This window comes from Syngnathus typhle, linkage group LG18, assembly GCF_033458585.1.
Source record: "Syngnathus typhle isolate RoL2023-S1 ecotype Sweden linkage group LG18, RoL_Styp_1.0, whole genome shotgun sequence".
Taxonomy (NCBI): domain Eukaryota; kingdom Metazoa; phylum Chordata; class Actinopteri; order Syngnathiformes; family Syngnathidae; genus Syngnathus; species Syngnathus typhle.
Genome location: NC_083755.1, coordinates 7,086,482 through 7,099,687, shown reverse-complemented (window position 1 = coordinate 7,099,687; position 13,206 = coordinate 7,086,482). Strand labels below are relative to the sequence as shown.

General features: G+C 51.6%; 1 protein-coding gene across 1 annotated transcript in view; it reads left to right on the top strand.

Annotated features, from left to right (window-relative positions):
* Positions 1-10,732, top strand: part of LOC133143225 (ankyrin repeat and fibronectin type-III domain-containing protein 1) — a 46,619-nt gene extending 35,887 nt beyond the window's left edge. Inside the window, exons 8-24 of the mRNA XM_061265065.1 lie at positions 75-282; positions 1,818-2,015; positions 2,518-2,631; positions 2,791-2,888; positions 3,774-3,864; positions 5,558-5,665; positions 7,427-7,526; positions 7,592-7,724; positions 7,787-7,906; positions 7,974-8,189; positions 8,271-8,437; positions 8,511-8,661; positions 8,742-8,910; positions 8,992-9,158; positions 9,225-9,432; positions 9,491-10,206; positions 10,267-10,732. Of these exons, the coding sequence (XP_061121049.1) occupies positions 75-282; positions 1,818-2,015; positions 2,518-2,631; positions 2,791-2,888; positions 3,774-3,864; positions 5,558-5,665; positions 7,427-7,526; positions 7,592-7,724; positions 7,787-7,906; positions 7,974-8,189; positions 8,271-8,437; positions 8,511-8,661; positions 8,742-8,910; positions 8,992-9,158; positions 9,225-9,432; positions 9,491-10,206; positions 10,267-10,569 (3,267 nt within the window). The 3' untranslated portion in view covers positions 10,570-10,732. The remainder of the gene's footprint in view (positions 1-74; positions 283-1,817; positions 2,016-2,517; positions 2,632-2,790; positions 2,889-3,773; positions 3,865-5,557; positions 5,666-7,426; positions 7,527-7,591; positions 7,725-7,786; positions 7,907-7,973; positions 8,190-8,270; positions 8,438-8,510; positions 8,662-8,741; positions 8,911-8,991; positions 9,159-9,224; positions 9,433-9,490; positions 10,207-10,266) is intronic.
* Positions 10,733-13,206: the final 2,474 nt, after the last annotated feature.

Here is a 13,206-nt window from a genome sequence, read left to right as displayed (position 1 = left end):
CTTTAAACACTGTGGGTGTGTGAATTGCCGACTCAGCGCTCTTGAACGCTCCACAAACTGTCTCTGTGTCACAGTTCCAGAGCAACGAAGCTCTTTTTGAAGCCGTGGAGCACCAGGAGTTGGACTTGGTGCAGCTTCTGCTCTCCCAGTACAGCTTGGAAGAGCTGGACCTCAACACGCCAAACAGCGAAGGCCTCCTGCCCCTCGACATCGCCATCATGACCAACAACGTGCCCATGGCCAAGCTGTTGCTTCGCGCCGGCGCCAAAGAAAGCCCCCACTGTGAGTCGAGGAACACGCTGGAAAAGTTCACATGCATACATATACGGGGCTTAGCGCTGAATCCATGCAAACCTTGACTGGGGGAGTGTCGCTATAGCAACCGTGCTACACTTTGGTCACGACACAGCAAATAGCGGCGACTGATTTGTTTTCCCGCAGTCGCCGAGGACGCACAACGCCCATTCTCCCAAATAGCTCGAAGTCATGTTCGTTAACTCCACCTCGTGTGTCACTCGTGTGGTTGTCTGTGTGTTGTGTTTGTTTGTAAATATGTGGTCGTGCGTGTGTCTATTTGCACGCTTGAGTGCGTTTGTGTTTGCCACACTTCGTGTCGTGCTAGATTGGAAACGATGGCGTGGCGCTAATCGCGCTGCAGTGTTTGCGTAGTCATCCGCATAATCTGCCGCTCAGTTCTTTTGTCCACGATTGGCCTGTTCGACTCGTACGGAGCCACACACACACACACACACGACACACACTTCCCTAGATTTGTATCGGACGTCTCGGAACTTTCTGCACCATCGGCAGCTATTTCCAGCAATCCGAATTTCCAAATTAGGATTTTTGCAGCCTGCCCCTTCGTAAATCCTAGCTTGAACCTCGACCTTCAACCTCAGCTGTTGCATTAGCGAGTCGAAGTGTGTGTGTGTGTGTGTTGGGGCAATCAAAGCTCCGACCGAGCCGTCGACCAGCGAGGAGACACCAAAGAGGGCGGCGCAATCAAATAGCCAGATGGACATTTTGACACAGAGCTTTAAACTTACTGTCAACAGTGGAATCTAACGCTCAACAGTGGAATCCACTGTGAACAAACGCAGGCCACACAGACTAAACACAGACTCACAGCAGTCCTAAACACTCGGCGAGTGAGGGAGGGGCCGGCGAAAGGAGGACAATACGCTATTGTCCTTCCTCAGACTAATACTGTAATTCCGCGTTGATTGCAATGGAATCAAAATGGACTCCATTCGAGGAAGAAAAGTGTTAAGTGCCACAGCTCCTATATTGCTGTTTCGTTTCGGTTCATTTGGGGTGAAATCAACGGCGGTGAGCGTTCACATTGTCTTCGTCAAGCTGCAGCCCCTCGGAGACCAAACATTCCTCTCGTGGAAGCTCTTTGGCGCTGCGGTTGATGATTTAAATAGATCAAAATGTTCCACCACTGGAAAAAACAAAAATGAAAGCGGCAACTTCAATGTATGCTCCCACCATTTTGTTTTGCCCCGAGAAGAGAAATTGTCGCCCACCGCTCTCGCTTTTCGCAACCCTGTGGATGTTGTCATCCCTCGACGAGGGAAAGCTCGGTTAAAATGTTTATCGGGGCGAAAAAAAAAGAAAAATAAAGCTGCCTGCAAAATGACTTCACAGAATTTCCCACAGTTATGTTTTATTGTTTCATTCATTGATGAGTGTTTCGGGTTTTCTGGCGGTTAACCGAGTTTGCTTTTTTCGTCCGAGTCAGCTTAATGGGGAAAAAAACATTGTTACAAAACAGAAGAATTGATGTGCAATTTATTCTTTTTATTTTTTTGCAGTTGTGAGCTCGGAAGGCCGAGCGGTCCATCTGGCCACCTTGGTGCAGGAGGCCGAGCAGCGTGTTTCCGAGCTTCAGACCCAAGTGGGCAGCGTCGGTCCCGGAGAGCGGGAGGGGTCGGAGCGGGAACGCCAACTCAAGGCCTGGGAATGGCGGCTACGGCTCTTCAGACGCATGCAGACGGGTTTCGAGCACGCAAGTGAGCTATTTTGTCTGGGCCCACTTAATGACTTCCACACTAGGATGCCGTGTGTGTGTGTGTGTGTGTGTCCATATGCGTCGTGTGTTGATTTTTATAGGCACTTCATGAGACATTTAGAGGCTGGGGAGACGCCCACCCCGCAAAAACAGACACTCACACGCACACACGCCCCCAAACCCAACCCAATCTACACTTTGATGTGAAAGTGATTATTCTTTTTTTTCCTCTCTAACATCTAAATAAAAGTAGATATATTCTCCGTATGTCCAGTTGATGTGATCTTGTTCAGACTAATCTGATGGCGTCATTGCCATCGCAATTGCTCCAATTTCACACGAGAACGACCTTGGCGTTGTGCAAGCGAGCAAATGATGCCGTTAAAGCGATCCGTTGCGCCGCTGCACGGCCGACCGGCTCCATTCAAACACGTGTACGTGTAAGATCTCATCGGTGCGTCTGACAAACTTCTTTTCGTATCTCTTTGTGTTCCTCCACTTAGAACCTCCGGACGCTCCTAGCGCAGCACGCTTGTCTGTCAGCAGCAACACCAGTCTAACGCTTGATTTCCAGGAACCCCAATGCGTCAACTCGGCTGTGGTTACCAAATACAAAGGTCAGGCGCTGTGCCGGATCGAGCCGACGTCACAGTGTTGTCTGAGAAGCTGCCAAGTGTTTGACGAATGCAACCCCGACCCCACCCCCCCCCCCCGCCCCCTAACCACAAAATACAGTAGCATTCAACAGCCGAGTTTCTGATTGTGGATGTTTGCAGTGAGCTGGAGTTCCACGCCTTCCTTCGGCTCTGTGCTCGGAGAGGCGCTGGTGGAGGACACCAATGTGCTGCAGTATAACATCACTGGACTCACCTCTGTAAGTTGTGCATGGGATTCTGTACTATGCTCAATTAGGAATCAAAATGGGATATTATTATTATTGCCTGTACGGTTGACCGGGTTGGCACTTTTTGTATTTGCCCACTCTGGCATACTCGTATGGTGTTCCACAGGGTTCAATTTTAGGGCCCCTGCTGTTTTAAAACTCAAGGCTTGGATTCTATCAAAAAGACTGCAAGTTGTTTGTCAACAGACAAACTATGAATACAGTCTAGTTTAATATGTGGCCCCCCCCCAAAAAAACAGCCAGATCCCACTCCTCCAGCTGCTGGTGCCAAAGCTAGAAATTTAGGGGCTATTATCCCACATTATTTACACACAAACAACATCCTCGAAGTTCTTTATTACCCGCATCAAACGGCCCACTCAAGTAGCCACCGGTCCAACCGAAGACTTATGACCTGGCACAAAACACACACACACACACACACACACACACACAATTGGGCAAAGCCCAGTTTGCTAGTGTTCCAAATGGCTTGTGACCACTGAGAAGCAACAGTTGCCAAAGTGCCACCAACATGCTAAAAAGAGCAGCTTGGTTGACTGCCACCTGATTTATGTCTGGCCCATGTGGACTAATGGACAATCCCGTCCGTTTGTTTGTGGGAGAGAGAGAGAGAGAGAGCTTCTTTCTCCTCCCAAGAACCCCGCTGCCAGCCCCAGAAGCCCGCTCCTGTCACATGACAGGGGTCAAGGCGAGGTCAGGAAGTGGCGGCGGCTCTGTGATTGATCTGGCTGAGAAAGGGAAGGACAGAGGCCTGCTGTCGGCACACTGGCCACAGATACACGTCATCCAGTTGAAACGGAATTGTTCTTTTTTTGTGTATTGTGTGACCTTACCCCGTTTCTGTCCTTCCAGGGGACCCCATATTACGCCCAGGTGTCAGCCTACAATATGAAGGGCTGGGGGCCGGCGCTCGCTTCGACCCCCGCCTGCGCTACTCCGTCCAGTAAGTCTCCCTCCGACAGAAAAACACAATATTAATCAGCGTGAGGTCACCAAAACATTTTTTCCCCTTCAAAGACGTAGGATGAGTAGTTTCGCCACCTCCGATGAGCACACGCGTCACAGCTTTCCCACACGTTAAAAACAGCTGAGTCACTGATCTTATCAGGCCATCCAGCGTCACGCCTTACGTGGCTTTGACATCATCGGCCGGGCTGACAGCTGGACCTTCGGCGGGACCCCCGCCGCTGACGTCAGCGAGTGTAACCGTAGCCCCCGCGGCCGGGTTCAGTCCAGAAGTTAACGGCGTAGCGACAGCTGAGGTGTTGAGGGCAGCGTAGCCGGCCGGCCGGCGCTGGCGCGCTTTTTGCCCGATCTGCAATTTACGGGCACATCTGGGGGGCACATTTGTCCTCATCAGCAGTGTCGTCTTCTCCGAGAGAGCGGGCTTTCCATTTTATTTTTCCCAACTGTCCACCTTCCTCCCGTGCTCCGAGCTAATTTCGATGTAGCGTGTTTGTGTTTTCCATTTGGGCCTACCACTGGAAATATTTGCATGTCTGTGCCGTAGCGCGCGGCGCGGCCCCAACAGTGGGGGCCTTATACCGGGCCGCGGCCGCCCATTAAAGGGCCCGCTTGTCCTGTCTGGACAGGCACCTTTCCGGGAATAGAGCTCACCGTGTTTCGGACCCGCTCGCCCTCCGGGGGGCTCCGCGAGCGGGAGTTGGGGTGAGGGTGGTGCGTGATGGTCCGAGAAGGTGGGTTTATCGCTGACACATCCTTCAGGGAGCAAGCGAGGGATGCAGGATCACTTTCTGTGAGGGCGGGGGGTGGGAGAAAGAGTGCGTCTGTGTGATTTCCAATGCAGGCCGAGATAGTGAATAGATTTTCAGTATTCTTTTAATGGGACATACAGACTTTTCATTGATGCATTCCTAAATGTCCTTTTACTACTTGTGTTTTTATTGCTTTGGGAGGGAACGTGTGCTGTGTTATGTTCCAGCCGTGGTGCCTGCATGCGTGTGAGTGAGCGTGTATCTGCATGTGTGCGCCGAGTGTTCTACGGCTATATATATATATTTAGGCTTTGTTTTTTTTTTATATACGACGCCTAAATGTGAGGCAGCAAATAAACAAACAAACAGAGCAACGTCTCGTTTCGGGACGATCCGATTTCCCACGGAATATTTCCCGTGAAATCTGACTGGAATCCAAAAATGGAAAACTTGATAGTGAGTGTATTCTTTCTGCTCTGTCCCTTCACATTCTCTCTTTTCGGAGCATATTGAAGAGAGTACATAGACACACACACACACACTTGCAGGCTGTTCTAAGCAGTGTCATGTTAGCATTTGGAACAAAAAATGCCCATCTGTCATAGTGACAGTTCTGTCCTTCGGGCACTGGGAAGTTTTGTGACAAGACAAAGACTGAATGTAACACCCGATAGGCCTTAATAACTCATGTGACAGTTGAAAGAGCTCGCGCTGTGTTCGACATGTCCTCTTTAGACCTCGGTAAGTCATGCTTGAAAGCGTATACAGACGTTAAATCATAATGGAAAAGGTTTGCGATAACGTGACACGCCTAATGTATTCTTTCACCCGGGACAAAAAAAAAAAGGTGATTTGCTGGTTTGGATTACTTTCACTGGCGAATCATAGTCATGATGAGATGTCCCACTCTACCTTCCGCAGGTTGGAGGGACGTCGACGGCCGTGCTCCCCGGCAGAGAGGCCAGAAGGAGGTTCTGGACCAGCTGCTTGCCCAAATAAAAGATGCCCATCAGAGCTGCGTCTGCCACGGTATAATAAACCCTCGAGATTGATTTATTGGCTGCTAAAAGACTCGGCAGTCACTCGATAGCCGCCGTGATTTACATACTTGAAACCGCAGCCCTTTTAAACCAATCAGCTATGGACCAGCGTGTGATTTCTAATCCGCCTCGGGGGTTTATGACGGCATTCGATTTAACAAGAAGCGACTTAAAACACAAGAGCTGCAAATATACTCCACCTGCGACGTGGAGGCGACTCCCGAGCGTCGATGGAGGCAGCGTGACATCAGCAATCCCCCCCTCCACCCAACAATAAGTGTTTTTACTCATTCCTTGATAGAGGCACAAAATTCAACGCCATTTCGAAGAAAAAACCTTTCCATGACTCAGGCCCTTCCTCTCCCCCCTCGGCGAATACCTCCCTCGGTGACAAAGTGCAGATCGGCTTCTCGCGCACTCCAAACTGTTTACACGGCCAAACACTGGCGGCTGTAAGCTGCTCCCATAAGTGTCAAAAGCTGTCCACACTGACTCTTTTACGCATTTAGCATTGACGGGCTCGTCCGGCTCTCTTTCTCTCCCGAACACACTTACTATTGTCCACTGTGGCGCGCGACTCGGTATAATAGTCGGTATTGAGCGCGCGGGCCGTTCTTCAGACGACGGGCTGATTGAGCTCCCAAAGTTCAGCCACGGTAGCTGAGGTGCCGTGTCCCCGGGTCATGTTTGTTATTCTTGTTCGAGACGAGCGCTAGGCTGGAGTCGGGCATAAATTACAGCGGGCTCACGCGCGCCGGAGCAGGCGCGTTCCCGTCTACAGTACAGTCCATACATATACGTGCGCGTAAAGATAGACATGTACAGGAACAGACAGAAATATTCAAGCCGCTCCCGCCCTGGCCCCCTTGTCCAAACACAATTAATTAAACTGTGAAAGAGGCCTTGACTAACACTGGCACCCCAGCAGTCAGCCCGACTTGTCTGTCTTACTCAGTGTCAAGCGCCGACCGAAGCGGCCAGCTCGCGAGGCCCGGGAATCGACGGGGGAGCGATGGAGAGAAGGGGGGGGGGTTACTCCACCTCGTCGCGTCCACCTGAAGGGAAAATTAGTTCTCCTGAATGAGGGGATTTATTGACTCTAAGTGGCCCGTGGGGGGGCGATCACCTGGGAGGGGGGAGGGAATCAGCGGCGGGTGTCTAATGAGTTGGGAGGTGCGTTATCTCACCAACAGGCGCCCACACAAACCCGCACGCACACACCTCCCTCTCTCGCCTCCAACCCCTGGAAGGCCCACTAAAAATAAACACGTCCCCACAGACTTAACTGACCTCCCTGTCAGTGAGCGGCGAAGGGTTAAGACACACAGACACGCACACACAAACCACGAAGGCTCCTTGGCTCCGCTCGTACGGCCGTAGCTCAAGACGTGCCAGGCTCCCGGCGGCTTAAGTATGCGCAGGTAAACACACACGCGCGCGCACACATGCAGTTAGTGTCCCTCTGGGAGTTGAGAGCTAGTGGTTCCCTCAAGGCCCATAGTCTGCCGCTGGCTGTCAAATGGTGCCGTGCCACCGGAGCGTAGCAAATGTCAAAAAACATTCCACTTTTTTGGAGCGTGTCAGGTTTGTTGTCAATTAGGTAACAGCCTGTCACCGGAGGAGATGTGGCAGCCAGTCAGAGTAATGGCTACAATTTGTCAGCAGTTTTGAAAAGCCCCCCCAAAAAAAAAAAAAAAGAAAGGCACACACACACACACACATCGTTGATTCATTCTTGTCGTCCTCACAGAACAGTGCAAAGCTCCAGCGCAAGGCAGAAAACATTCCGTCTCCAAAAGTCTGCGTCATCTTTTTCAACCCAACAGCAAGTTTGTTAAAAGCCTCAAAAGGTAAATGAGCTTGGCGGATTGTACAAAAGGTGTCCACAAATAAAATTGGTCATTTTTCTTTCCAGAGGACTTTATCTCACGTCCATCTTCTACAGAGATGACAGTGTCTTAGTGACCCCCGAGGACCAAATCCCCATCGTGGAGGTTGAGGATTCCTACCCCAGCTCTCTAATGCAGGATTTCCTTTGGTTCACAAAGGTACACACCATCCTAAAATCCATCTGGTGCTCACCACTGATGATATGTTCCCCATGTCAAAGGTGTCCTACTTGTGGGAGGAGATCCCCTGGTTGCAGCAAGGTCTCAGTCCCACACAGTCGTCTTGCTCGTGCACCCTGCAGACGCGTCTCAAGATGCTCCAAGCCGTCTCTCATCTCCAGGTAGGCCTCGGGCGCTCCGAAAAAAAATCCAATCCACCAACGACGCCTTTCTGACGTGTCTTCTCAGGGCATGCTGGGAACGCAAGATCTGGGTCAAGTTTATTTCGAGCCCATCAAGGACAAGCACGGCAACGCCTTGCTGGTGCTCCTGAAGGACATGAACGCTTCTCCCAACTTGGACGGCGTGCGTTGGATGCAACTTTGCAAACTGCAGCTTCAACGCAAGTCCATTTCCTCACCTGAGGAACCCACCGCTCTGGACATGCTCCTCATCACGTTGCACGTAAGTCTCCAGCATAAGTAGATTGGGGCTTGTGGGTGGTTCCCAGACAATTTCAGACGACATTAAGAATTGCGTCCACAGGAGAAGCTTGCTTATCACCGTCGGAGCAGGAAGCTTTTGTCTCCTGGCTTGTACTTGGGCTATCTGAAGCTTTGCACCTCCGTGGAGCAGATCAGAGTGCTGGTGCCTCAGAAGCTGCCCAACGTGCTCTGTCACTCCAAGATACGAGACAACAATAACGTCTCCAGGTTGGGATCCGTTCGTCGTCGATTGGCAATATGGAGTCGGGGGGGGTTCAAGAATCTCCGCGTGTTGCTTCAGAGAGGAGTGGCAATGGCTGCGGGCCCTCGGTTTTCTGGAGGAGCCGATGGAGACGGAGGCCGGCGTGCAAAGCGGCCCGCGGCCACTCTTGGATGATCTGAGGAGCGCCATCAAGGATCTGGTCGCCCACATCAACGTCCCCGGCAATCAGGTTAGAGTCAAAACACGTTTCTGGACAGATTAGAATCTGCAAAACTTGGTTGTAAAAACCTGTTGTCGGTCTGTTTCCAGGCACAAGATTTCCGGATCTACACCCAGGAAGTGTTGGAGTTTGGGGACAAGGTGTCCGTCCTTCTTCTGCTCCCTCCTTGCGACGAAGTGTGCACAGCTCCCGGTCAGAATAATCCCTACTCGCCCCGCTCCGGCTTCCTCATGCTGCCCCTGCAGATTTTTGAATTGGGTGAGCGTATAAAAAAAAAAAGAAAAAATCTGATGGACTGGTTTCGTTGACTGTCTCCTCTTCTCCCCTCCCCCCGCCCAGTCCACTTTAACGTCTATTACCCCGGTTTCATCGGCCAGTACTGCCGGGCGTCGGCCATGTTGGAGCTGGAGTCGCTCATGTCCCAGCAGGCCCTGAGGGAGGCTTTCTCGGAAGAAGAGCTCGCCGCTGCCAAAAAAAAGCATCAGCAGCTTCAGGAACACGTTCAGGTGCAGGAGATAACCGGAGCTCCTTACCTCGGACTCAAGTGGCTAATGTTTGGTTTATTCCGCCAGCAAATGGAGGAGGTGTGGCGTGACGCCAGGTGGATCATGGAGGCCTTGCAGTACGCCCGCTACAAACATCCCGCGGGAGGCATCTCCATCAGCGGCTTAATCGATTTCTCCAAGGAAGTGATGCCTGACAAGCCCACCTCCATCTCCTCCCAGCCCGACTTCATGCCCTCCCCCTTGCCTTCACCGGAACCTTGCCGCAAGCACTCAGGTCTGACGTTCGTCTTTCTCCAGTCTCGAGTCAAAAATTCAAACTTTCTACTCTTCAGACTTTGCAGGCCTGTCGGATGAGGAGGGGTCCTCCGAGGTCTTCCTCACCACAGACAGTGATTACGACTCCAGTCGGGCTCAGAGCCCCAGGGAGCTGGACCTTCTGCCCCCGTCCCCGCTCTCCACCTCGGCGCCCCTGGAGCCCCGCGGCTTCCTCCGCAGCGACGGCAGCGGCTCGGGAGTCAGCAGAGGCGGACAAGGGGGAGGGAACGGAGCCCTGAGGGACTCCACGCCCGACGTCCTGCAGGCCTCGGAGCAGCAGCGAGGCCGGGAGCTGGGGAGGTGCGGAGGGGGAGTCTGCTGCGGGGGCGAGCGGCGGCGGGGGCCGCCGGAACTTTTTGACAGCGACTTCATCCTGCCAAGTCGGCAAATTGAGCTGTTACACATCACGGAGAAGCGGCAGGCTTTCTGCGTGCGCACCAGCAGCCTGGAGTTCCCCTCGGCCACCTCTGCCAATCACCACTCGTACTCCCGGCAGGCTTCTTCGCCGGCCACCTCGCCGCAGCAACGTTGGCACAGGCCCTCGTCGGTGGACCGCTGTTGTTCGGCCGAACGCGGCTCGCGGCAGCGCCCGCCCGCTCGGACGCTATCGGAGGACAGCGGCACCCAGCAGCTTTCCACCCCCCGCCCGGCGGCCCAGCGGAAAGGCTCCCACGCCACACTCAGAGTGTACCCACAGTACCCCACAGGACTTCCCAAGGAGACCAGTGTCAAGGTAATGTTTTTTATTGTATTTATTTATTTGATTTGATTTGTTTCTTCATTTATTTGCCAGCTTTGCGTGACTCCTTGCACGTCGGCGGGCGAGATGGTCCAACTGGTGGTGCAAGAGATGAACTTGGTGTCGCGGCAAATGCTCGCCGGCGGCGGCGGCAATCCGGAAAAGGACGCCTACTACGGCACCGAGCAGTTGAAGCACTTTGGCCTGGTGTTGGTGGTGGACGAGCGAGAAAAGTGGCTGCAGGATGACTTCTGCCCTTTGGAGCTGCAGAACCCCTGGCTGAGGGGTAAGTTGTGCGTGCGCATTAAGGCCTACTCGCCACTCGCACTCAAACACGGCCGAGCCACTACCGTGTGACGTGTTTATTTCAAATGATAAAATAGGAAAACTCTCAACTGAAAATGTTTGACGACGACACCCTGTAGCTCCAATGTCGGATCTTGAAAAAAAAAGAAAAAACCTCAAACCAGCGGATTTGCAGTTTCAAAACAACAAGCAATACTTTTTTTTTTTTTTTTTTCCACGAACAACAAAGCATCTTCCAACAATCGTGCATCTTTTGAAATGGTGTCCTGCCGTGCTAAAAAGTGGACCAGTTCAGTGTTTTGCCGTTTTGATATTTCCCACAATGCAACCTTCCCCCACCAAAGGATTTGAAAGGTGCTTTTCTTTTTAGAGAGGCGACAATAAGTTTAAGAAAAAAAAAAAAAAAACCTTTGTGGCTTTGACATTTTTCACATTCCGTGTTTACAAGCAATCTTTCGGGACATAATATGCTTTTTTTCATGCTCGGCGGTATCGCAAAATTATTGTAGCAGCTGGAGGAGGTTACCATGACGACGCTCACGTGAGGAAAGTGTTTACAAAGTTTACTAAAAGTGTGCTCTTGTGCTTCTACTGTATGTTGGAAAAAAATAGTTGATTTGCTTTTAACGTTGGCTTCTTTTCATGTGTTAGCGCTTAGCTTCTTTTGTTGTGTTTGTTTTTTAAATGAGAACCAATTGCAAAAAAAAACAATGCAAATGGAGCCAGCCGAGCAGGTGTTGAATGTATCGTACGTAAAAGAAAGACGGCGCGCAGCCGAGGAGCGTCCCGTCCCGTAAATGTGTTTGCTCGCCTCGTGTTTACAAGGATGAAGGAGACATTACGTCACTTTTTTGCTAAAATCTATTTTTATTGAACAATAAATGAAGATGACAACAATCCCGCTCACTTTCTTGTGGCTTCCTTTTGGGAAACGAAGCGTGTGATTTCTCGACTGCCAATCAGTCCATTTCTTTGTGCCATCATCGCGTTGTCTGGCGACCAATCATTTGTCTCGACTTGTCACGAACCGGTGACCATTCCATTTCTTTGTGTGCCATCGCATCGACTGGCGACCACTCCATCGTGTGTCCGAACTTGGCGACCAGTCTGTTCTTTGTCTATGTTTGCCCTGACCTTGACCGGCGACCAGTCCTTTGGATGTCCACGTGACAGTTGATTTTTGACAACACGCGACCAGTCCTGGGTGCCGCTCACCTTTCGGCCAAGGTCCGCCATGCTAAGCTGCAGCTCATCCATGACCTCGATGAGGACACGGGGTTCCTGCAAACGTTTTGGTTCCTTCTGATTGCAGCACGCGCGTTGCCGTCGACGACAAGCCGGAGCCGCTCGGCTGGCCAGCTTGCTTTCAGCAGGCTCACATCACAGCGCTCGCCTTGCTAGCGCCACATGTTTTCTCAGCAAATAAAATGTCGCATGCTTCCCTGTCAACAGATCCTGGAGACACTAATGTGCACAAAAACACACACACACATCTTGATGATGTGTAGCATGAGGCAGATTTACACATTTGTCTTGCATCAACGCAAAGACCAACATTGTCTGATGCAGCTTATCTCACACACGCAGACACGCACCAACACACTGCTCCTTTAAGAGCAGCCCTTAGCTGTTTATTGACAGTAACTTAAGAATTGTACTGGAATTCTGGCACCTCCTAATTTTAAACCTCACTCCCGAAGGACCCGAGCTAAATATAACCGGCTGGCATTTATCGGAGTAGCTATAAAGCAAACTTTCCTGAAGAAAAAAAAAAAAAAGTCAATAGTGTCATTCATGCATGGAGGGAAGCACGCTCAGCTCGGTGACTCATCACAAATCAGGCAGTATCGTTTTGGAGTAGGGTACAAATGAATAGCCCATTTTTGACCCAATTTGGGTTATATTTCCCCACCAACTGTGAGCTTCCCGATTTTCTTCTGCAGTGCCCTCGGTAGATGATCACTTTATACAGTGGCAAAGTTCTCCATGTGTTTCCCAGCACAGATCGGCTAAATACCGTCGATTTCCCAGCGTTGGAATTTGGAGGCCCAAAGAAGGACGGCTCACCTGTTTCGCTCCCAAATGCAAGCCCGCCCCTAAAGCTAAGCTCACTCCATCCTGCCTACCGCCGTCTGATTCCAGCCTGGTACTTACTGGCAGATTTGCGAGGCATATTTGTACGTGAGTGATGGCGTGCGTGTGTGTATGCAGTGGGTGGGAAAAGTGAAGGCTGCCACTGCTGCGGCATCACTCATTTCTCTAGCCTCCCTCGCTCCCTCCCCAGGGCCCATAAACCTTTAAAGCACCTATAAAACACTTGGCGAGGCCTTTTTGAAGTTTTTATGAAGATCTGGCCTCATTGTTCCCAAGAGATGAGCCCCGCTCCGCTGGCGCCTCTGAGCTTTCTGGAAGTGCCAGTGAATTCAAGAAGAGGGGGGGGGGGGGGGTCTTGGGTGCGGGTCCCAGGGAAAGAGGGGTTGGGGGGGAGCCTGCGTTTTTATGTCCCACTGTGCGTCAAGCGAGCAGATGAGCCGCAGATGCGACGTCAACAACGGTGACAAGTTTATTTTGTGCCGCCGCAACCCGGCCGCTGTTGGAATCACCCCCCCCCCCCTCCCCTTCCTCGCTGGGGTCTTTTAACATTTAAGACGCCCTTAATGAAATGGACGCAGGTTGTAACGAAAGCAC